Source organism: Salmo trutta, chromosome 11 (assembly GCF_901001165.1).
Source record: "Salmo trutta chromosome 11, fSalTru1.1, whole genome shotgun sequence".
In the NCBI taxonomy this organism is placed as follows: Eukaryota; Metazoa; Chordata; class Actinopteri; order Salmoniformes; family Salmonidae; genus Salmo; species Salmo trutta.
The window spans coordinates 10,570,685-10,596,710 of NC_042967.1; the positions used below are offsets into that span (position 1 = coordinate 10,570,685).

The 26,026-nt window shown below is 43.9% G+C and overlaps 1 protein-coding gene across 1 annotated transcript in view; it reads left to right on the forward strand.

The window, feature by feature from the left end:
• The window catches only part of LOC115202198 (vascular endothelial growth factor C), a 48,338-nt gene that overhangs the window by 16,446 nt on the left and 5,866 nt on the right, over positions 1-26,026 (forward strand). Inside the window, exons 2-5 of the mRNA XM_029766168.1 lie at positions 4,037-4,250; positions 4,547-4,737; positions 11,659-11,798; positions 22,386-22,498. Of these exons, the coding sequence (XP_029622028.1) occupies positions 4,037-4,250; positions 4,547-4,737; positions 11,659-11,798; positions 22,386-22,498 (658 nt within the window). The remainder of the gene's footprint in view (positions 1-4,036; positions 4,251-4,546; positions 4,738-11,658; positions 11,799-22,385; positions 22,499-26,026) is intronic.

Sequence of the window (26,026 nt, forward strand, 5' to 3'; positions counted from 1 at the left end):
CTTCAGATGACGGAATGTTGGATCTGACTTGACCCAAAGGGATATGCCTTGGTTTTAAAGGATCTGTTTAGTGAGTTCTGTTCTGATGTACAACAGCGAATACAATTCTGGGTTTGGTTTCAAATCAATTGAAGCAGATTTGGAAGACTATTCCGTTTTAAATTGTTGGATGACGTAAACAGAGTATGTTACTGTCACAAGTTAAGGACAGAAATAGTTTGAGGTTTTCCTGTCATTCCGTTGACATCAAATACATCATAACTATCAGACATATTACCTATTGGCCACTGTTACAGCGTTTTTCCAAACCAGGATGCTTGTTTGTTCTTAAGGGAACCATTTTCAATCGGTTATTTTGTTTTCAATGTGACTCATATCATTAGATTATGCGGTTTGGACATATTAGGAAATCTTTCATTCACTATTTATGCAATATGGATGAGTCACTGTCTGACTTTGGCAGTATTTTGACTGTTTTTATTGATTGTGACATCACTTTTGGGAATGGAAAAATCTTGTCAGGCGGTTTGCTCACTAAATGTCACTCTAATGCAGAACATGACATCAGGCTGCGTCTTTAGGCAGTGTAAAACAGATACAAATGGACCATACACTATCATATACGCCCCGTGGCAATACATTCATGGTAATATAGTTGAAGAGGTAGATTCTAGTTGAATCCTGGCAACATGGATTAAATCCCTGGCCCTGCAGGACAACGGAAGAGAGGAATTCCAGGCTCAGATTGGGAAGATCGTTTTGGGCTGTTGGATCCTACAGCATCCGGGATGCCGGTGAACCAGAGGACGAGGGGGAGGGAGGGGGGGGAGGTAGGGAAGACGGGGGCTTGCCCGGTACCCATAAACCTGCACTGCTCTGCTTAGTCAGAGGAAGCACGGACACTGCTGCTTCACCGTCGAGCCCAGGCTCAGGCTGTGGTTATACCTGTCATCATAGGAAATACCTAGAGTCATACTGTACAGTATAGGATGTAGCAGCCTTCCAGTAACTCAGTACTGAGGCCATCACTTCTCCCACAGGTTTTTACTGTTCATTACAGCTAGTAACTATCACGCATATGATTCCATCTTGACATTGTTTATTGTCCGTTTCCCTGACGAGGGGAATCTCACAGCCCTGGTTTTAATTTATACAACCAGGGACTGGAGTTTTTCCTGGTCAGATCACATGGTCAGGGAAAACTCCTGGACCTAGCCACTCCCTCCTAATGGTGTCAAGTGAACAATTGAAAGTCAGCTCAATTTACAATGCTGTTTTTAGGCAAGGGTGAGCATGTTTGCTTGGTAATTAGAACCACACATGCTGATGATTAAACCACACTGGCATTTTATTATTGTCATAGTGGTCAGGCAGATTTCCTGTGCCTATTTGTAGTGTGGCAATAATGTTCCATTACCATCACTCAGTCATACATTCACCTTCCTGTGCCTGTGGCAGTGCATTCCACTAACAGCAGAGATTCGTCCAAAATGGCACCCTATTCCCTATATAGTGCACTACTTTTGTGCACTATGAAGGGTATACTGTGCCATTTTGGATGAAGACCAGGACTGACAAAAAAATGAACTTTGGCTGAGGTTTTATGTGTTACATTTAGAACATTCTTTTATCCGGACTGTACGTCTGTCCGCGCGGTCATTCATATCCTGTGACTTCAAACTTTCACCGCATGAGCCCTAGTCAAAAGTAGTCAATGTAAGTGTCATCAGTGGTGTTGCTTGGCAGAGTTCTAAACTGCACGGAGCAAATGAAAGTGGTGTGTTTTGTGGTGGACGTGATTCATTTGAAGCTTTTTATTGCAGTGGGCCTAAATCGGGGTCACACAGAGTGTTTCTTGAAACAAATCTACTTTGAAACAAAATGATACACCTCACACACATGGTTATGAGCTTAAAGAAAATAAGACACCTGTATCAAGTCAGATATAGTACACTGTAGATTCCAATATATAAACGACCCTACGGTTCCTCTGTAACCTGACAGAAAGGTCCAGATCTTTCTCTCTTTATTTCTGGATTATGTCAACCAGAGTGGAGCCGAGGTCGTATTGTCAATTAACTATTGGCGATACAGGAGCAAAAGATGGAACTGCTATTCCTGTTATTTGCTCTGCCTTGTATATTAAGTCATGACATCTGATGTCAAAGCAAAGGCTTGAACCTGTGTCCTTGGAGAGTATCAGAGTCCAACAAGCATTCCCTGAACTGAATAATGCACTCAGTATGTTTACAATCTGTCCATTTTCATGCAAACTGCAAAGCACGTCCCCTTTCAGTTCAAACCTCTTTATTATCGTTTGGGTGAAATGTTTGCAAACAGCTCATGGCTCATCTTTGAAGGCAAGATGAACTAGACAAATCAAGATATTATTAAGTAACCTTCTCTGGGAACGACTCAACTAGGGAAAACATAATGGTTCACGTCTTTGTTGAATTTGCCAATCCTGTCAACATGTTTTAAAACACTAAACATACCACAAACTTTAAGGCAAACATATGAGTCATGTATTTATAATTGATCATGTTCTCCAAGACAAGCAGAGATGTGTTCTCTGTAAATTAGAGTCAAGGACCTTGCATATCCTGTACCTGTACCACCTGTAAACATGGTGGTCAGCACAGAATAAGATGTAATGTCTATTTAATCATCCCAGCCCGGGATTAAACTATTATGAATTACCCAGATAGAGTCTGTCCGAAAAAAGAAAAAAAACATTTATCATCCCTTTTTTTCTTACTTTTGCTTTTTGACACCTTGAAGGGAGACGAATGTGAGGGAGGGAGGTTTTCTCTTTCTTTCTCTCTCTTTTTTGGTTATCGTCGGGGGTGATCAGTCATGACTCATGAGGGTAACTGGGCATGTTTCCTGGAATGTTCCAGACAGCAGTATCACTTTTCATCGGCGACTCCTGTACACTCTGTTAGACAGTGCTCATGTTTTCACACTTTGCAAACTCGTATCCCCCAAGGAGTGGCGGTGTGTAGGGAGGGAAGCAGCCTGTCAATTGTTTGGTCGGTGAGGGACGACCGGGTGCTGAAAGTGTACTAGACGATTCGGATACAGATGTCTTCCAGGCGTTGGTTGTACTGTTGAAGGAGAACAGGTCATTAGCTAGAGTAGCTACCCTCACACCAATCGTTCTGTATTATTCACCTCTCCCTACCCGTTCAGACAACATTGGTCTGCCTCTCCACTGTGTAGACACCCTGAAGGCGTGTTGGTGTATTTTAATAATGTCTTAGCCCATACAATAAAGGCTTTTTATCTTTCACTCCGCACTTATTTCTACTTACAATTATATATATTTTTTCATTTCAATACTGGTCTGTGGTTGATACAACTGCTAAAGGAGGCGCAATACAAAGGGTTTCTCAGCATTGAATGAGAATTATATTTTGGAATGAATAGTAAAACTAACATAGTTAGTAGGTTGAACTGATTCACGGCAGATCAACAAGTATAGAAGCCTACTAAGGGCTGGTTTGCAGTCCGTGAATGAATGAGTGACTGATTGCTCAAAGAGCTTACGTAAGGTGCGGCAGGTAGCCTAGCAGTTAAGAGCGTTGGACCAGTAACTGAAACTTCGCTGGTTCAAATTCCCAAGCCGATTAGGTGAAGCATCTGGCGATGTGCCATTGAGCAAGGTACTTAATAACCCTAATTGCTTCTGTAAGTCACTCTGGATAAGACTATGTAAAATGCATATCACCTGATACGTGACATGTATATGTCCGTGAGCCAAAACCATCACCATGAGATTCCTTTCTAAACACTCTTCCTCCTCCTAACAAATAGCAATAAGATCTAAGTTAATTCATCAGATCATGGTATCGTCTCCGACTGAGTTGACTCTTGTAACACAGTTCCTCGTGAACCCTGTCTGTACCATTCACCACACTATTGTAGGAGGTCTCCTCAAACCAAATACCTTCATGTCTTCTCCCCAGTTCTTATTGTGTGATAACGGTACCAGTCCATCAGCCCTTATATGGCCCTCTCTGTTCTTTCCATCCAGGAGCTGTCGGAGCCAGACCTTGAGCAGCAGCTGCGCTCCGTGGCCAGTGTTGACGAACTGATGAGGATAGTGTACCCTAACTACTACAGGGTGCTCAGTTGCCGGTCAAAGCGGGGCGCACGCTTCACCCGGAGAGGGGAACACACAGCCACGGAAACACGGTCGAGCGACGAACTGCCGGCGTTCGCTTCCTTGAACCCTGACACACTGAAAAGTAGGTGTCTGTTTTCAGGAGATGCTTTTTCTGTCGCTGTTGTCCTGTCTAGATTTGTTTGTTGTTGACCAACTGACCTGGTAGCCTAGTAACATTTGACTGTAACAAACAATTAGATCAGTGCTTATTTTTGCAAACTAATTTATATCACCTAAAAAAGAAAATACATTTGATTGGCCACTTATCTTGACTGACGTCAATACAGGAAGTGCAATACAATACATGGTTTGTCGAATGATGATGTCATTTTAATGCTCTGGTCTTCCTGTCTGATTCTCTCAACGTGCATCCAACAGGTATTGTGTCAGAGTGGAAAAAGACCCAGTGCATGCCACGAGAAGTTTGTTTAGATGTGGGGAAAGAGTTTGGGGCGGCTACAAACACCTTCTATAAACCACCCTGCGTGTCTGTCTACAGATGTGGGGGCTGCTGCAACAGCGAGGCGCATCAGTGTATGAACATCAGCACCTCCTACATCAGCAAGACGGTGAGTTACACACAACCTGGGGGACCGCAGGGGGGGGGGAGTGTGTGTGTGTGCGAGTGTGTGTGCGAGTGTGCGTTGGCTATGTTGGAGTGGGGTTCTTAAACAGCGGCGGTACTCAACTTCAGTCCTCACAGGCCGCAGTATCTTGATTGACCACAGATCACTCACAGATCATCCTTTTACTAGTTGAATGGCAAGACCTGAAAACGGTTAGACACACAGGCCCCTGAGGACTGGAGTTGGGTTAAAGCCTTGCTTCATATGATTTAGAAACGGTTTTAGTTGATTTGCATGAAAATGCCAAAACAACGCATTGTTTTTACAGAGTGTGATCTGTGGAAATCCAAATGACGTGTTGGAGGGACTCTGATGTGCTTATAGCTTCTTTAAAGCCTGCGCTTAGTTTTTCTCTACTAGACCGAGGGGAGTGAGGGGTTCATTCTCAGTGTCCAACCTTGATTCAGGGGGTAAACGGCAGGCAGGGGGTCTTCTGCGAGGTTGTGTGTGTGTTGGAGTTATTAGCGGCTAGGCCTCTTTTAATTGTCCACTTATTTTGGGTGGGCTGACCCCAGCCGGGCTATTTGGAGTCTGTGTGATTTAAAGCATGACACGCTCACAGTCAGGGAGTCTGAGTCCTCCTGGTCAAGGCCTTAGCATTGCAACTGTTGTTAGACTGCTAATGTTTCGATGCGGACCTACCACAGCCTCTGTAAGTGTAACTCAATGACCTACTTGACTTAATCCTGGTCACCCCTGGGAACCTAAGGGGGTTTTCCTATAATCTTTAATGCCCTAACACATTTTTTTGGACCATCAAGAAATGAGATTCTCTATTTTAGGGGATCAGAAAAAAGACCTAATAGTTGTGCAATATTTTTCATGACCACTGAACTAGACTCATAAGGCTCTGTGTAACGGTTGTCGTCTGGAAAGGACCAAAACGCAGCGGGTTATATACTCATCTTCTTTTAATAGGCGAAAGAAGGAAACCAAACAAACACGTATACAAAAATAACAAAAATGATGAACGACGAAAATACAGACTTGAAGGCACAGACAGCAATTCAAGAAACAACCTCCCACAATTTACAAACACACCCTAATATATAGGACTCTCAATCAAAGGCAACTAGACAACACCTGCCTTCAATTGAGAGTCCACACCCCAATTAACTAAACATAGAAACAGACTAACTAGAAAGAACATAGAAATAGACTACATAGAGCAGTGACCAAAAAAACCCGGAATACATAAATCAACTACCCTCTACATAATACACACACCCCGAACCACATAAACCAAATACCCTCTGCCACGTCCTGACCAGCCTACACTAACAAAATAACCCTCATACTGGTCAGAACGTGACACTCTGAGATGTGATATGCTGGGGGGGGGGGGGGTTGTGTGGTACAGTAAATGTGTTTGCGTCAGAGAATAAGCATGCATCAACATTCAAGGAGACACTGGGGGGGCATAGATGTTAGATTAGGACTCGTCTGTACATTTCAGTTGAGCGCTGGCGTGCCCTGATCTATGCAGATAAAACATACATGTATGTTTTCCATCCAAAGTGGTCAAATTTAAGTGAAGGGTTCTATATTTCTATATAGCTCTCATTAGCAAGACGCAGGGCACTAAGAATGAAATTGAAACCTGCAGTTCAATAACACAGCTAAGTAATATAGCCTACATGTGTTTGGTAACGGAACTACTTGTTAAACATTGGCGGTTGGATACAAACCAAGCGGGATTGGATTCAGATTGAAAATTGAAGCATGCATTTTCCATGCTATTTTGTCAATACAGATTTGATTGATTTCAAGCCCAACTACAGCTCCCATGACTCTTTGATAGGCTTACTTGGAGACTCATAGCTAAACCACTGACTCATGGTACTACTGGGTATCCCCAGAGAAAGACTAGCTTGTTGTGTCTACTCCCCCTGACATCATCCACAACCTTTGGATTACTTGTCAGTCTGTAGCCAGGCATGCTGGTCTGTGGCCAGGCAGGTTGGTCTGTGGCCAGGCAGATTGGTCTGTAGCCAGGCAGGTTTGTCTGTGGCCAGGCAGGTTGGTCTGTAGCCAGGCAGGTTGGTCTGTAGGCCTACTGTTTGGTTTCCACTACCAGAACTAATGGCCAATCAAAAGTCTTTCCAGTTACCTCTTATCTGGCTTTCTGCCAACCTGAACCCAGACAATGTGCAGGCTCAGTGGATTGTAAATGACTCAACGAACTCATGTCTTTGACAGGGTCGGCAGTCAGACAGATTGACACGCTGAATAGTTAGGATGAACTTAATTAGTAAACAGTTTACCTGACTTTTGCTTTACGTGACCTGCAGTACCATGGCGCCGGCAGAAAGAGACGCCTTGCTTCAGGTCCTTAGGAAACTATGCAGTAATTTATTTTTTAATGTATTATTTCTTACATTGTTAGCCCAGAAAATCTCAAGCGTTATTACATACAGCCAGGAAGAACTATTGGATATAAAAGTGACGTCAACTTACCAACATTACGACCAGGAATACAACTTTCCCGAAGCAGATCCTTGTTCGGACCTCCACCCTGGACGTGGGATCTTATCCTCGAGGCCAATCCAAAACAACATGGTCACCGCAGGAGAGGCAGACGGAGTGGCATACTGGTCAGACTTAGAAGGCGAGCACACCATACACCGCTTACGAGCATATTACTCGCCAATGTCCAATCTCTGGACAACAAGGTGGACGAAATTAGGGCACGAGTTGCCTTCCAGAGAGACATCAGAGATTGTAACATTCTCTGTTTCACGGAAACATGGCTCACTCGAGATATGTTGTCAGAGTTGGTACAGCCGTCCGGTTTATTCACGCATCACGCCGACAGAAACACTTGGCCTAGAATTCCTTACAATCAAATGCTGACCTCATTATCTACCAAGAGAATTATCTTCGATTACAGTCACAGCCGTGTATATCCCCCCCAAGCAGATACCTCAACGGCCCTGATAGAACTTCACTGGACTCTATGTAAACTGGAAACCATACATCCTGAGGCTGCATTTATTGTAGCTGGGGATTTTAACAAAGCTAATCTGAGAACAAGGCTTCCTAAATTCTATCAGCATATCAAATGTGCGACACGGGCTGGTAGCAGTCTCGACGGGCTGGTAGCAGCCCTCCCCACCCTCCCTTCGGCAATTCTGACCATGACCCCATTTAGTTGATTCCAGCTTATAGACAGAAACTAAAACAGGAAACGCCCGTGCTCAGGTCTATCCAACGCTCGCCTGACATATCGGATTCCATGCTTCAAGATTGCTTCGATCACGTGGACTGGGATATGTTCCAGGTAGCCTCAGACAATAAAATGTATGTATACGCTGACTCAGTGAGCGAGTTTATTAGCAAATGCAATGGTGATGTTGTACCCACTGTGACTATTAAAACCTTCCCTAACCAGAAACCGTGGATTGATGTGAGGATTCGCGCAAAACTGAAAGCGCAAACCACCGCATTTAATCATGGCAAGGCGACTGGAAACATGACTGAATACAAACAGTGTAGCTATTCCCTCTGCAAGGCAATCAAACAAGCAAAGCATCAGTATAGACAAAGTAGAGTCGCAATTCAACGGCTCAGACACGAGACGTATGTGGCCGAGTCTACAGTCAATCACAGACTACAAAAGAAAACCAGCCTCGTCGCAGACATGACGTCTTGCTCCCAGACAAATTAAACAACTTCTTTCCTAGCTTTGAGGACAATACAGTGCCACTGACACGGACCGCTACCAAAGCCTGTGGACTCTCCTTCACTGTGACCAACATGAGTAAAACATTTAAATGTGTTAACCCTCGCAAAGCTGCCGGCCCAGACGGCATCCCTAGTCGCGTTGTCAGAGCATACGCAGACCAGCTGGCTGGTGTGTTTACAGACATATTCAATCAATCCCTATCCCAGTCTGCTGTGCCCACATGCTTCAAGATGGCCACCATTGTTCCTGTTCCCAAGAAAGCTAAGGTAACTGAACTAAATGACTATCGCCCTGTAGCACTCACTTCTGTCATCATGAAGTGCTTTGAGAGACTAGTCAAGGATTATATCACCTCCACCCTACCTGATACCCTAGATCCACTCCAATTTGCTTACCGCCCCAATAGGTCCACAGACGACGCAATCGCCATCACACTGCACACTGCCCTATCCCATCTGGACAAGAGGAATACATATGTAAGAATGCTGTTCATTGACTACAGCTCAGCATTTAACACCATAGTACCCTCCAAACTCGTCAATAAGCTCGAGACCCTAGGTCTCGACCCTGCCCTGTGCAACTGGGTCCTGGACTTTCTGACGGGCCACCCCCAGGTGGTGAGGGTAGGAAACAACATCTCCAGGCCGCTGAACCTCAACACTGGGGCCCCACAATGGTGCGTTCTCAGCCCTCTCCTGTGCTCCCTGTTCACCCATGATTGTGTGGCCATGCACGCCTCCAACTCAATCATCAAGTTTGCAAATGACACTACAGTGGTAGGCTTGATTACCAACAACGGCGAGACGGCCTACAGGAAGGAGGTGAGGGCCCTCAGATTGTGGTGTCAGGAAAATAATCTCTCACTCAATGTCAACAAAACAAAGGAGATGATCGTGGACTTCAGGAAACAGCAGAGGGAGCACCCCCCATCTACATCGACGGGACAGTAGTGGAGAAGGTGGAAAGTTTCAAGTTCCTCGGCGTACACATCACAGACAAACTGAATTGGTCCACCCACTGAATTTGGCTTGTCACCGAAAACACTCACAAACTTTTACAGATGCACAATCGAGAGCATCCTGTCGGGCTGTATCACCTCCTGGTATGGCAACTGCTCCGCCTACAACCGCAGAGCTCTCCAGAGAGTGGTGCGGTCTGCACAACTCATTACCAGGGGCAAACTACCTGCCCTCCAGGACACCTACAGCACCCGATGTCACAGGAAGGCCAAAAAGATCATTAAGGACAACTACCCCCCGAGCCACGGCCTGTTCACCCCGCTTCCATCCAGAAGGCGAGGTCAGTACAGGTGCATCAAAGCTGGGACTGAGAGACTGAAAAACAGCTTCTATCTCAAGGCCATCAGACTGTTAAACAGCCATCACTAACATAGAGAGGCTGCTGCCAACATACAGACTCAAATCTCTGGCCACTTTAATAAATGTAATAAATGGATTTAATAAAGGTATCACTAGTCACTTTAAATAACGCCACTTTAATAATGTCTACAAATCCTACATTACTCATCTCATATGTATATACTGTATTCTATACTATCTACTGCATCTTGCCTATGCCGCACGGCCATCGCTCATCCATATATTTATATGTACTGTACATATTCTTATTCATCCCTTTACATTTGTGTGTATAAGTCAGTCATTGTAAAATGTGTTAGATTACTGCACGGTTGGTACTAGAAGCACAAGCATTTTGCTACACTCGCATTAACATCTGCTGACCATGTGTATGTGACCAATAACATTTTGTTTTATTTTATTTGAGCATCGCTAGTTGATTTTACGGATCTTTTAAGCATTTCTTTCCTCTACCCTCAATTAACTATTCTGTAGGTACAGTGGGAGTGTTCTTTAAGACAGATCTTTGGTAGTGCTCACTTCCTGTCTCAGATGCGAGTAGAGTCCATTGTCAGGTACAGTACATCAAGACGCCTTAAGAAATCTCTCTCATGTACGTTGCCAGCCTAACGAGGGGTTAGTGTGTTGTCTTTAGAGCGGTGGGGGGATGTGTGATGCAGTGTAAGTGCGTAAGCATGGCTGTAAGGAGCCGGGTGTGGATGGGAAGGAGGGGCGGTAGGGGAAGGTAGGGAAGCACCCCTCCCTGTCACCGGGGAGGATGTTCTGAGGCGACGTTAGGGCATGGGGGTCAGATCATCCCATTATTACAGTATTTTTGGTATTCCTGGGTATTCCCCTCACTTATAAACCATTCCCAATCTCATCAATGTATTGGGATAAGGGTTGCAGTATTTATTGCAGCGGCATTTGTCAGGTTTTACCGGTTTCTTAAAAGGAAGCTGGAATGGCCTCTGCCAAAGCCCATGCCAAGGTGCTGAGACTAATCAGACTGGGCTACCTTGGTAACATGTCTGCCAGGAGGAGGATTGGGGTGATTGCTTAGGTCAGTTTTAATCATCCTAAAGGACTATAGTCCTCATTGAGTGTTCTGTTATTTTTTTGTTGAGTGAATGTGGACTGACCTGTTTCATTGAAGGGAAGAAAAGTCTGGATTCAAGTCACAGAGACTTTTGTTTGCTATTCATGCTTTGGGGGCCAATGACCATTCACAGACTCACTCTCAATCACTGCTTGAGTCGACTCCATTCCTCCCTATGCGGCCCTAGAACAGAGTAACCTCAATGAATAGTGTTTAATTGATCAAGGCGTGATACAGAAAGCTCCTGCCGACACTAATAAAAACAAGCTCCCTTGCCTCATTTCCTCTTTCATGGCTGCTATCCCGTCCACTTCACTGTTGTCTGTAGTTGTGGTTAGAGAGTTTATACACAGTGTGGTTGTGTGTCAGGGCTCTGCGAATTTAGAGTTGCACAACAAGGCCCATTCTTAGCCCCACTTATCTGGTTGTTTTTAGATTTAATCTTCAACCCTCAAATGGTCCTGACTAGAATGCTGCAAAGAAACTGTGGCAAAAGGTTGATCATCAAGTTTGGTTGCGCCGTGACATCAACCAGACAAATACAGGTCCTACAAAGTACTATTATTTCTGTCAGTTGCTTGATAATCGTTTTTTTTTTCTCTCTCAAAACTGTCTGAAAACCACTATTCATTGTAGGTTTCACCATTATGTTGACTAAAGAAAACTGTCTGAAAGTCCTACTATGTGTTACTTGACTCATTTTCTCTCTCTGTTTCTCCTAGCTGTTTGAAATCACAGTTTCCAGCAGTACAAATAACAACCTAGTGACTATCAGCTTTGCCAACCACACCGTGTGCAATTGTCTGTCCAAACTGGACGCCTACAGACAAGTACACTCCATCATACGACGATCTCTACCAGAGTAAGTGTTCCTTTTCTTAAACCAGTCCTCTAACTTAGCTATGTTGATCTGCTCCTACCCCTGTAGGAGTTAGGGGAAGTAGTAATAGTTAACTTAGCTATGTTGATCTGCTCCTACCCCTGTAGGAGTTAGGGGTAGTAGTAATAGTTAACTATGTTGATCTGCTCCTACCCCTGTAGGAGTTAGGGGTAGTAGTAATAGTTAACTATGTTGATCTGCTCCTACCCCTGTAGGAGTTAGGGGAAGTAGTAATAGTTAACTTAGCTATGTTGATCTGCTCCTACCCCTGTAGGAGTTAGGGGTAGTAGTAATAGTTAACTTAGCTATGTTGATCTGCTCCTACCCCTGTAGGAGTTAGGGGTAGTAGTAATAGTAGGAGTAGTTCTGTAAAGTATCTTCTCTGCATTATATAGGCCTCTTCTAGTGCCTTTTTCTGGATCTTAATACAGTCTATCCATTGTGTTTTCCAATCCAATACATTGGATCCGTTGAATTAACTGCTAAAAGCATTCTAACAGATATCTGTCACAGGGACTTTTCCAAATGCCCAGAAAGTGAGAAGGAAGCATTGTCCACCACAGGACAGGAAATACACTTCAACAGTTTGCAAGATGTTGCGGATGTATTTAAGCCTGCAAAGTGCTCGTTCTCGCACCAGGAAACTTAGGATAGCGTCTCCGCTGTCAGCACGCTAACCAAAAGTCCCCAGTTCCAACAAACTCGCTCAGTTTTTCCAGTCAGTTCCTGGATTCTGGTTCTCTTTATTGGGAGTATATGTGGCGAAAGGGTTGCGTGTGTTTTGGACACAGTGGGAGGTTGCCTTATGTTGTATAGCAACAGTATTTTCCCTTGAACGGATATAGAGGTTCATATTGGCCAATATAGTGTGGACACCTATTGTTCCTGTGCTGTGAAGGCTTCCTGTCAGTGTGTTGATATAAGAGGTGCTACTACAGGAAATCCCAGCAGTGAACCTTGATTAACTTTCCATCTAGGCAGGGAAGTGCACTGTGGAGCATTATGGACTGAGTCCATAGACACTACGTGGAGTGAGGACAGATAAATGGATGGCGTTTCTGTCACCAGACCTGAAATCACTTTTACATAATAAGAGTTAGTGTCATTTCCTCCATCATACACACACCTGTGCAGCACCCACTTGGGTGATGTAAAGATGAGATGTTGCTACTTCTGCAGTAAACGTCCAGAAGCATAACTTAACCTGCCTTACCTTATGAAAACGGCAGTACATCGTGAGAGGGAGGTTACACGGGAGATGTATCTACAGACAGCTCCTCGTTTTGTCTGTCTGCTGTGTTTACGTCAGAGGAGCAGAGGAGTGTAGACTTGGTCCCCGGACCCGAACACCTAGCCCGGCCCCCAGTCTCACGCCCCCACATGTACTGTACATTAAGCCGTGTTCACATACAGCCGTTTTCTGGGAGCGGTACGAGAGTTAGCTGGGGTGTTAACTGTTTAGCTTAATCAGAACAAGTCAGGGGACAATATTGTTTCCAGAGCCTCCACCAGACTTAGAGCAGTCCTTCTTCTACAGTAGGGTACATCTAGAGGTTTTCCACCAAGCAGTAGCAAAAGCAGTAGTAGTAGTAGTAGTAGTAACTAGTAGCAGTAGCAGCAGTAGTAGTAGCACTAGTAGTAGCAGTAGCAGTAGTAGAAGCTGTAGCAGTAACAGTAGCAGTAGTACTAGTAGTATCAGTAGTAATAGCAATAGCAGTAGTTGTAACAGTAGCAGTAGCACTAGTAGTATCAGTAGCAGTAGTAGAAGCAGTAGAAGTGGCAGCAGTTCTAGTAGTAGCATTAGTAGTAGCAGTAGCAGTAGCACTAGTAGCATCAGTAGTAATAGCAGTAGCAGTAGTAGTAGCAGTAGTACTAGTAGTATCAGTAGTAATAGCAGTAGCAGTAGTAGTAGCAGTAGCAGTAGTAGAAGCAGTAGCAGTAGTAGAAGCAGTAGCAGTATTAGTAGCAGTAGCCCTAGCAGTAGCAGTAGTACTAGTAGTATCAGTAGTAGTAGCAGCAGTAGTAGTAGTAGCAGTAGCAGTAGTAGCAGTAGCAGTAGTAGTAGTACTAGTAGTATCAGTAGTAATAGCAGTAGCAGTAGTAGTAGTAGAAGCAGTAGCAGTAGTAGTAGTAGAAGCAGTAGCAGTAGTAGTAGCAGTAGTACTAGTAGTAGCAGTAACACTAACAGTAGCAGTAGCCCTAGCAGTAGCACTAGTAGTATCAGTAGTAATAGTAGTAGAAGCAGTAGCAGTAGTAGTAGCAGTAGTAGTAGCAGTAGTACTAGTAGTAGCAGTAACACTAACAGTAGCAGTAGCCCTAGCAGTAGCACTAGTAGTAGCAGTAGCACTAGTAGTATCAGTAGTAATAGCAGTAGCAGTAGTAGTAGTAGAAGCAGTAGCAGTAGTAGTAGCAGTAGTAGTAGCAGTAGTAGTAGCAGTAACACTAACAGTAGCAGTAGCACTAACAGTAGCAGTAACAGTGGTGATATAAGGAGCAGCAGGGTGGGGACGGCCTGTCAACACCCCAGGGAGAGGAGAGCAAGACCAGGGCTGCACAACTCAAGCTAACAAGCTTTAAGAGCAACACTCCATAAACACTTAGAATATACTATAGACAATGAGCTCATAGCTAAAAACTTGGGCCCTATGTATAACTCTGGAGCCTAGGTATAATCAACAAGGGCCCAGAGTTTGACCTGTTTCAGTTCACGTGTTCAGGAAAAACTCCTCGCCCCAAAATTGAATGGCTCATTTCAAACCGAAATAAGAAACTCTACACCAACCGACGTGTTCACTGGCCTTGTTATGTCATGTACTGTCAATTCATAGTCTCTAATGTGACAGAATGTTTAGATCAATTGTAAGTCTCTGTAAATCTCGTACGAGCGCTTAGTATACTAACAAAGGATCTTGCGCTCTATTTCTGCTCGGCATTGCGCTGTTGCAGTGCGACTAGTGTAAATGTTTATTGCCCTTGTGTGAACCCCACAGACTGAAGGATTAGCCTTTCGCCCATTCTTGAAATGCGCCGGCATGCCAAGAAATGACTCATTCCCCAAGGTGAAAAACTCTCCTCTAGCAATACAATGGCAAATGGAACACCACTGATCTCTAAACCCTAATGTTCTCCATGTCCTAAAGCTCTGGTGTTGTTGTGACCGACCAGGGAGGACAGTATTGCCAAGAGAGAGCTGCAGATCGATCCCAGATGAGATCCCAGCCTGCTACAGTCAGATCCAGGGCTGCGTTCCAAATGGTACCCTATTCCTTTTATAGTGCTCTACTTTTGACCAGGGCCCATAGGGAATAGAGCGCAATTTGGTTGGAGACCAGAGGTCCAGGTCATGACTACCTAAAAGATCTATGGCAGGATATGACCCTGCTACAAGGCTGTTTTGCACGAGCCGTGTCATAGGGGCCAATCAATAGAATAGGTTGAAGCACGATGAATTACAATGTAGGTGACTGAGTGTTTTTGGTACGGAAAAGTTTATTCATGGTATAATGCTTGAGTTCAGTAGTAACGTTTAACAATGTGTGATTAAGGGATAGAATCTTACCCGACGTGACTAATTGAAATGCCTGGTCCTCTTTATGTCGTTGCTGTAAACGAGAATGTGTTCTCAGTCAATTTACCTGGTAAAATAAGGATTAAGTCAAATTAAATAAATATGTTAGAGGCTGAGAGTCCATGTTCAGGATGTCTATGATATTATGACTTATCTGGCTGTGACATCACCACATATCAAATGATGGAATAAAAGTCTTATTTCAGAGGGAATGAAGTTGACAAATGATCAGCGTTCGTCCCCTAAGACCCTGAGTTGGTCCTGGAGTTGTCAGAACGATCCTTCCAGAGAGAGTCAGCAGACCTGTTTATTATTATGTGATATTTTACAACAGTATTTTTCTGCCTGCTCCTCTGTCAGAGTGATTCTCAATAGCAGGAGGGAAGGGGAAAACGCATCATCCCTCGGCGAGTGAGCTGCTCTCTCTCTCACACGTCGCCAGGCTTCGCTCAGCTCCTCGCGTAAGAAAAAGCAGATGTGTTCCTATGGCGAGCAGAACTTTGTTCTGCTAGCATGCGTCCCAAATTGCACCCTTTTCCCTTTATAGTGCACTACTTTTGACCGGGGCCCATTTGGCTCTAATCAAAAGTAGTGCACTATATAGGGAATAGGGTGCTGTTTGGGACGCATCCCTTGTGTTTTTCTTCTTTGCCTTGACACTAAGGGGTGTCTCTTTCCACCATTCCTTTCTGGGTATGGTTACATAGCAGCAACAGTTTATGTTCTGATTGCGGATACAGAGGCATTAAAGTTGTATACAACGTCTAAAAGTGACCTAATGGAGTCTAGTTTAGACCAATCCATCCCCAGAATTATTCCGGATTACAGAAATAGGACCAAATTAAGCTGTGAAGGCTAATAATAATTGATTCGTTTGGGCTGCGGATTCAGCTAGCTGCTAAAGACTGAAACAGACCCGTGGGTCCAGTAGTAGAGCTCTGATCTTTCTCTGGTGTTTCTCTGCGGTTCTTTTCCATGGACCTTTACTCTTAACTGTTGTGAATGCTCACGACACACAGACCATTACAAGCCCAGGCCTCTCAACATGTGTAAGGATCTCACCGATTGATATCAGTAGAAAAATGATGAGGAGATGCCACAGAATGGTAGTCTAATACACGTTGGCCGGTTCAGCCGTCATATAAATAGACACGTACCAAAACCTACGGAGAATGCTGTTGTCTGAACGGCAACATCTCGTGATCATATAGTCTGTATGCTGCCAGCGTTAACACAAGGTGGTCTAACGTTACTTATCAAGGCCCAGGGCTAAGAAGCGCCAAAGAAGGAGCTCTCTGCCCTCACACATACTGGACATAATAAACCATTAGAGAGATGAGCTACTCTTCAGAGTGAAGAGAAATGCTTTCAACTTGAGAGTGTAATTCCTCAAATGTCAAATATTAGAGTGTGTTGTCCTTATCTGTTCTCGGGCAGCTACCGCGGTGAGGGGAAAAGACTGGTAATAATTATGAAAAGTTGGCTAAGAGTTTCACGCTCGCTTGCTTTTTCTATGGGGATGGAGGTTTTGTGAGTTACTCACAGGCGTAATGAAAATAAAATATCTCTCTGGGATACCACGGGACAAACAGTTAGCCGTTACCCGAGCGAGAGGAGCGAGGAGGAGCTCAAAGGGCATCCCATCCATTATCTAAGATGGCGTTTATCCTGGCGTGTGGCTGTCAGTCAGTCGGGGGAGGAAAACCCTCAGTGCCAGTAAAACGCTTGATGTCAAGAGACGCATCACAGATGTGCTGCTAAAGCTTTGTTTCTCCAATTTTAAAATATACATATCTTTGCTTGAGCTTGTACAGTATGTGTGGGTAACATGTTGAGTGAGGCTACTCTTTCTACTCGGAAAGATGACGTTTTCTTTGCAACAGATGCATAGCTAGTTTTACCGATGAACATTTAATGGGGGACCTATTCAAGGAGAGGACGTTTGGCATATGGAGTGCTGACGTGCGTACTCTGTAGACCTGTGCCATAAATTGGAGCAGGAAAGGACATTGCAGCAGGTACCGCCGAAACTGCAGAGCTATAATATATAACATTACGTACAGTGATGCTCTATATCACCGGATCAATTTAACATAAGACAAGCTACTAAATCAGGTGGATAGCCCCCTAACACATAGTCTACCTTCTATTGTATGCACACAGTTATTATTTATTTCAATCCATCACATTCCAGAGGAGGCCCTGTACATACCAATCCATTCCTCATCGGAAATATAGACAGTAGTTGATTTGCTATATGAATCAAAACAACACATACCAAGAGAGGCCTTCACATACCACATACAAATCCCATCCTGATATGAATTATAGACAATAGTTGTACTATATTAATCAAATCACATGCAGCAAAGTTTCCCGGCTGAAGTAGAACTAACATGTTCTTGTTCTTGTGTATTATGAAAGGTGCACAGTGCACGTGTTGTTAATCAGATGACGTGTCTTCCTACGAAGCCACAAACATGTCAGGAGGGTGATTTTCGTTACTTTCTTCAGCCCTTTGGAATGTGGTGTCTGTTTAAGCCACTGTGTGTATGGTAATTGAAAGCATATTGACAATCCCTCAAACGTGTAGAGCTGCCACTGAGCTGTTTCATAGCAACTTTTAATTCAAATAAATAGTCGAAAGGGTATGTTTTTGTTTTCCGTAGATAATCAACCCAAAATGTTAATTGAGCCAACATCTGTTTGCATTGTTGCATTTGAAACTAATGCGTTTGTGAATTCAAAACAGTTGATTTTTTCTGTAGTGCTTTAACCACTAACTGTAATTTGTTATCAGGTCGACTAAGCTCACTCTTCACTTTGAAGCAGGGGCACAACTTTCACTGGGGACGGGGGGGACATGTTCTGAAATTGCATTTTGTCCCCCACAGTTTTATCATTGGAATGTGATACAAAACGAGGCAACGTTGTGCTTTAGGACCATGTGGATGCCTCCGATCGGTCGGGTAGGCTGTTTGGAGTGTTTATCTGACTGGATACATTTTTTAAATGAATTATGTCCCCTCCACTTCTAAAACGAAAGTAGCGCCCCTGCTTTCAAGCATATGGATGCTTACTGTGATTAGTACACCAATTGTGGAATGTCTCAGATATGTTTTCGGAGGCTCAGAGGTTCTGACCTCAAAGAGGCCTGACTAATTTTGTTGTTGCCGGGATTTCCATAATAAAAGCGCCTGCCCATCCCCCTTACTCACCCCAACGCCCTCCGATGACAGAATGTTGTACCAGGGTCATATATCAGACAGCACCTCCATTTGAAGACAGGATGATCTTAGACCTGGGGAGAAGAAGGCAGAGAGAAGGGAAGAGGTGAGAGGGCACGGATGTTAGATGGGGGGGGGGGTGAAGGAGGCTTCATGCCTCCCTACCTGAGTCCCAGGCCTCCCTGAATGTCTGTGTCTGATAAACCCCTGACCGTGCCACTCGTCTCACTCTCTCACCCCTCTCACCCCGTCACCCCCCGACAAAGGGGGCTCAATCAATCGCAGAGAGGGGGTAACCTTAGCTGTTACATCCGTCCACTTTCTCAGTGGGGCTCGGTGCAAAGGTGAGGGGGTGCTCCTCGGGGCATTGATTGGAGGTGTGGAGCACGGTGTGGGTCTGGGTCCTCCTGTCCCTTATAGTGGACTCAGTCAGCCTGAGGCTGAACCCCTGCACCACTGCCTGCTAGGGCTGATATTGGGGTGATATATTAGAGATCAGGTCTGATATTGGGGTGATATATTAGAGATCAGGTCTGATATTGGGGTGATATATTAGAGATCAGGTCTGATATTGGGGTGATACAGTATGTTAGAGATCAGGTCTGATATTGGGGTGATATATTAGAGATCAGGTCTGATATTGGGGTAATATATTAGAGATCAGGTCTGATATTGGGGTGATATATTAGAGATCAGGTCTGATATTGGGGTGATATATTAGAGATCAGGTCTGATATTGGGGTGATACAGTATGTTAGAGATCAGGTCTGATATTGGGGTGATATATTAGACATCAGGTCTGATATTGGGGTGATATATTACAGATCAGGTCTTATATTGGGGTGATATATTAGAGATCAGGTCTGATATTGGGGTGATATTGGGGTGGCATTTCCTCAGGACAGAGTTATAGAAAAAGGATATATTACTGAACCAGAGGCCCATTTTTTAACAGTGGTTTTCCCTTACGGATGCCTTTTCAACTGCACTGACCAGCTGAATGCACTGTAACACTTTAGTTATACAGTTGTACTGCACGTCGAAGGAAGCCTTAGACCTGCATGCACTCACAGTACAGTGGCTAGTTACGCAAGTGTGCGTTGAACGCAGCCTTATCAAACTGTTTAGGAATGTTCCATGCTGGGGGTAGTAGAGTTTGTTAGCATTTTTGCACCTAAACACATGCAGCTTCGAGTGTGAGTTCCAGGAGCTACAGCGGAAGCCTTAGCTCTAGCACAGCACCTACCCTCGTGTGTAGCACAACGGAAGCCTTAGCTCTAGCACAGCACCTACCCTCGTGTGTAGCACAACGGAAGCCTTAGCTCTAGCACAGCACCTACCCTCGTGTGTAGCACAACGAAAGCCTTAGCTCTAGCACAGCACCTACCCTCGTGTGTAGCACAACGGAAGCCTTAGCTCTAGCACAGCACCTACCCTCGTGTGTAGCACAACGGAAGTCAACACGGCAATTCATTTCATACACTTGTTTTCTTTACCGTGAACTTCCCACCTGCTCCATTCGTATTCTCCCCCCTCTTGAAAGGAATACAACAACGAACCTCCATAGAGGCGCTAAGTGCTATTTGTTGGCTCTCTCTTCAGAATGGAGCTAGTGCGGTTCTCTTTTCAGTGCATTTTCCTTAGTGGTGATAAACTCAGTCTGGCAGGAACTACTGACTAGAGTATACAGGTTATGTAATATCTCTGGTTCTGCTGAAATGCAGTTTATTGTCTTAGGAGGTGGTGTTGCTTTGTTCAGGGGGTTCATTGAAAGAAGAAACTGCAGTGTGTTTACAAAGACCCTGATAATTGGACAATACTGAAATATTTTACTGAGTTACAATTCCTATAAGGAAATCAATCAATTGAAATAAATGCATTTTTACATGACTGGGCAGGGGTGCAGCCATGGATGGGCCTGGGAGGGCATAGGCCCACCCTCTGGGGAGCCAGGCCCAGCCAATCAGAATGAGTTTTCCCCCGCAAAAGGGCTGTAAAACAGACAGAAATACTCCTCAGTATGTTCAGTGTAAATACCAATTCACTTCAATACATTTTAACTGGATTTATTGCCATTTTATTTTTGTGTCAAACCTCTTGCAGTTCTACTGCTGTTACATTCATGTGGATCAGATGTTGCATAACAACAGTCCTTCTCCATATGAAGTTTATATAGAGTTGACGTGTTTTAAATGCAATCCACTACATCTTTGATATTGCACACATTTCACTCCACAACTCCACCCTGCTGAGAGCTTTCCCTTTTCTTTCACAGCAGTTAAAGCAGCCAGAATCAAGTTTAGCTTGGAACGCGACCGTGCTTTCACTGGCCAGCGGTTGCACTGTAGCACGAGCCGTGCGTTTGTCTCAGAGCAAAAAGACAGATGGATGGAGCATGACACTGGCTCTGATAAAGTCAGTGTAGGTCGGTTGGCCGTATGCGATTTCCACTGGATTCTCAGCGGTGGTCTAGCCTAATTTGTTAACAGTATGAGAAAAAGCAAAGCACTGGGCTCCGAGATATCAGAAATGTCAAAAACTAAATAGACCCATATTGGTCTGGCATGTGTCAGATGTGCGTGTGAAACACGCTGTCCATGATGGTCAGTCTTTTGTCTAATGTGTTTTGTCAACGGAAAGCCAATGGAAAGTGTGTGAGTAGGATACTATTGTGGAGGTTGTGAAGACAGAGATGATGATGATCGCTGAACTCAGAGAGAGAGACCTGGAGAGAAAGAGGTGGAGAGAAAGAGTTGGGGAGAGAGAGAGAGAGAGACAGAGAGAGAGAGAGCTGGAGAGAGACAGAGAGAGCTGGAGAGAGAGAGAGAGCGAGCTGGAGAGAGAGAGCTGGAGAGAGAAAGAGCGAGAGAGAGAGAAAGAGAGCGAAAGAGCGAGAGTTGGAGAGAGAGAGAGAAAGAGTGAGAGTTGGAGAGAGAGAGAGCTGGAGAGAGAGAGAGAGAGAGCTGGAGAGAGAGAGCTGGAGAGAAAGAGTTGGAGAGAGAGAGAGTTGGAAAGGGTCAGAATCATGTGACGTGTGTGCCAGCCTCACCATGTGCTTCGATTTAGAGCAACAGACAGTGTCTCCAGTTTTTATCCTTTTCACTTTCCTCCCCCTAAATGATCATCCCCGTTGACAGATCCAGGGGATCTTCTGTCCGTCATAATAAGTGTTCTTTACTAGGACGTGTAATGTGGAACGGAAAGGAAGCTCAAGAGGTGAATACAGCTCTAAGCTAAAGTGAAGGGTCTTACCAATGCTAACCAATGTTTACTGGACTACCAAATATATTCTTCTTACTTTTTTTTCATTGCTATCCATTGATGTCTTCCCAAGAGTCCTCTCTCTTTGATGGTTGTTTGTCTAAACTCAGCCAATCAGCATCCCTCTTATCTTTAAGGGGACAGAAATGTTTCATGTCATCAGTGCCAATTGGCTTATTCACTCTCACTCTGCGATTAGATGTGCTGCTAACCCAACTTTGATGTGCTGGGTGGGTGTTGACAAAATAACCCTTAAAATAGCCAGTCCAGCCCTGTCACATTTCATCCAACAACCAAAACAACATCAAATGCTACATAGCTTTGTGTAGTTTGGGCCAGGTTAATGAATGTCGATGAAGTGAGGAATTTCCTCTCCAGCTACTGCCACTCATATGGCACCCTATTCCCTATATAGTGCACTACTTTTGACCAGGGCCCATATGGCTCTGGTCAGCAGCCTCTGTCTGTCGGTTTCCTCCTCTTCTAATGCTAATAACTGCTTTCCCCTTACAGATGTCTGGTAGCCAATAAAACCTGCCCAAAGAACCACAGCTGGAGCAACCGCTTGTGCAGATGTATGGCGGTGCAACGCGACACCCCTCCCCCGCCCCAGACACAACACTCGGGTGAGTAGGTCCTAGTTCTGATGCTGATACTGCACCTGTTGCACAACTTATTAGACTGAATTACCGCTTGTTAGACTGAATTACCGCTTATTAGACTGAATTAGCTATCACTTATTAGACTGAATTACCACTTATGAGACTGAATTACCACTTATTAGACTGAATTACCGCTTATTAGACTGAATTACCGCTTATTAGACTGAATTAGCCACCACTTATTAGACTGAATTACCACTTATTAGACTGAATTACCACTTATTAGACTGAATTACCGCTTATTAGACTGAATTACCACTTATGAGACTGAATTAACGCTAATTAGACTGAATTAGCTATCACTTATTAGACTGAATTACCACTTATTAGACTGAATTAGCCACCACTTATTAGACTGAATTACCACTTATTAGACTGAATTACCACTTATTAGACTGAATTAGCTACCGCTTATTAGATTGAATTAACACTTATTAGACTGAATTAGCACTTATTAGACTGAATTAGCTACCGCTTATTAGACTGAATTACCGCTTATTAGACTGAATTACAGCTTATTAGACTGAATTAGCTACTGCTTATTAGACTGAATTACCACTTATTAGACTGAATTAACACTTAGACTGAATTACCGCTTATTAGACTGAATTGGCGCTTATTAGACTGAATGAGCTACTGCTTATTAGACTGAATTGCCGCTTATTAGACTGAATGAGCTACTGCTTATTAGACTGAATTACAGCTTATTAGACTGAATTACAGTTTATTAGAATTAATTACTGCTTATTAGACTGAATTAGCTACAGCTTATTAGACTGAATTACCACTTATTAGACTGAATTACCACTTATTAGACTGAATTACAGTTTATTAGTCTGAATTACCGCTTAATGTGGTGAATTATGTTTCTCTTTGAGTTCAATATTACTAAGATAGGCTTATGCTGTTCTGAGGGTGTCCTAGTTGTGGTATGGATTGAAATGTGGAATCAAGAGAATGTGTTGAGCACAATTAATGGTATTTTAATGGCCTCTTACAAGACTGTGACAGAGTGAAGCAACATGCTAGAGTATAATACATTTAAAAAAACAGACACAGAGAAGGACAATGTGCTCATGGTTTTTTACAACAGCCCTCAAAATCCTCACGCAAACACAGACCAGCACTTGAGTCTCTTCAACAGCTCACCAACAAGAGAACAACTTATTCCACTCCACGCGAGAACGTACCCGTGATCCCCATACACTATTTACAACCCGAGTCCACTTTTTTCTAAGACAGATGTTGAAATCTCCCAGGGCATGTCTCGGTAAGTTATCACTATGAAAACACAACATGGCAGTTGTTTTTCAGCAGACGTGGCTACGCAGTAGAGAGAACTCTGAGTGAACAAACGAGAGACAGAAGAATTCAGAAAGAATACCAGAGCTCTGGATTCCATGGCTTCATCCCAAATGCGGCCCTATTCCCTTTGTAGTGCACTATTTTTGACCAGGACCCATAGTGGACTGTGTAGGGAATAGGGTGCCCTTTGGGACGAAGCCCATGGCTCACGCCACTCTTACCCCAGCCACACAATGTTTATGAGGCACTGAAAGCAGGAAGCCAATCAAACAACTCTGTTGTCGCATGAAAGTTAATCTCTCTTAACAGACTTGGCTTCAAAGTTTACTCACTCATATTAAAAAGCATCTGGGTAAATTGGGGACATCGAGCCATCAACATTTGGTTTAATGGGGGGGATCACCCCTTTTCATCAGCTGATATTGACTTCATGATCGAAGCGTAGCTTTCTCATGCAGTTACCAGATTGAAGAAGATGTTGGTCATCTGTAGGTTTATTGTCCAGTCATACGATGACATTTACTGGCTGACAATTCAATGAATTTCTCATTGATTATCATTCAACCCCATTGCCATGTTCTACAATTTGATGGAACCCAAAGAAACATTTAGCTAGGCCTATATGTTCCACATTACAGACTAATAATTCAACGAGAGGACTTGATAGCAATAGCCATGCGAGAGCAGCAGAGCTGATTTGTGTTTCCTCTTCACACTAACCAGCTTTGACAGGCCCAATCAGAGGTAGATCTAGAAGCTTAGAGATGTGTGCTCTGCTCACAGGGACAGCGTATCCCAAATGGCCACCCTATTCCCTAGATTGTGCACTACTTTTGACCAGAGCCCTATGGGCCCTGTTGAAAATAAGCACACTAAAGGGGAATATAGGGTGCCATTTGTGATGCAGCCATGGAATAGAATGCCTCCGCTATGCAGTCAGAGGCTCCCCAGGTCAGTATGAAACACTAACTGAAGTCTTCAGGGGAACAGACACCAAAACCTTAGAGCCGTACAGTTATAGCGCCTGTGTAATATACAGTTGGGGTCATTACTCCTATAGGGGAATTAGGACTTTGATTTAGGGAGACAGATACGTCATTGTGCCGTAGTTATGGTCCGCTCGGATTTAACCATCATCTAGAGTGCGGTATCATTCACAGAGGGAGGTGAGGTAGCTAGACCTGGGGTTTTGTTTTTCGTCAGTTCGACTTCATCAGGGTTGTCACTAATGACTAATAGAGGGCTCTCTCTCCTATTTCTCTGCGATCACATCCTCTTACATAAAGTGAGAGAGAGAGAGTGAGAGAGAGAGAGAGAGAGAGACATTAGCGTGAGAGTGAGGGAGAGAAAGAAAGAAAGAGAAGAGAAGTGAAGAGAGAGTGAGCGTGTGTGTAGAGGTAATTAACGTTAAAAAGAATTCTACCACGTCTCAAGGTTTGTGGTGATCTCATAAGTCACAGAAGTGATGGTAGTTATGGGTGACTCCCTCCGCAAATCAACCAGAGTTTGGATGGCAGCTAGATCCTTACTCCCTCCTGTCTCTCGCTCTTCAGATAAGCAGAACATTGGCTTATAGTGATCTCTACACAAGACAGAGGAGCTGGAGATCCGTGAGAGACCTTTCTAGCTCTATTACCTCCCTGATGATCACCAAAACCACAGAGACACCGTCGATACGTCGTTAATTATGGCCGACGTCAGCGGCCACAGTGTCAATCTTCTGTATAAAACTGTAAAAAAAAAAAGTTGACTCGGATGCCACTGAAAATGCGGTGATTTTTGTTCAGATTGCGAAGTTGTTGGACCGTTCCAAATCAAGCCAAACTTGATTTATGATTTACTGTAAATTCAACTCAATAATTGACAACTGACATTGATTCATGATTCATGATAAACCAGAGTGCAACATTATGCATATTCAAGCATACACCATGAGGGATAATTGGGCAATTATCAGATGTGTTATTGAATAACATCAATCACTAAAGACTCGTGAATTATGAATTGATAGTTTGTTCAAAGTGGAAATGTATTTTCTCTTTGTCTGAAACACCACAACAGCCCCATATACAAGCAAACAGTCCATTAATGTGTTAGGGTTAGAAAACCTTACTGTGGTAAACATCTCCACGCGTTGCCATCGCAATCTGGGTCTGTTCATCAGCAAACACATAAACACAGTAACGA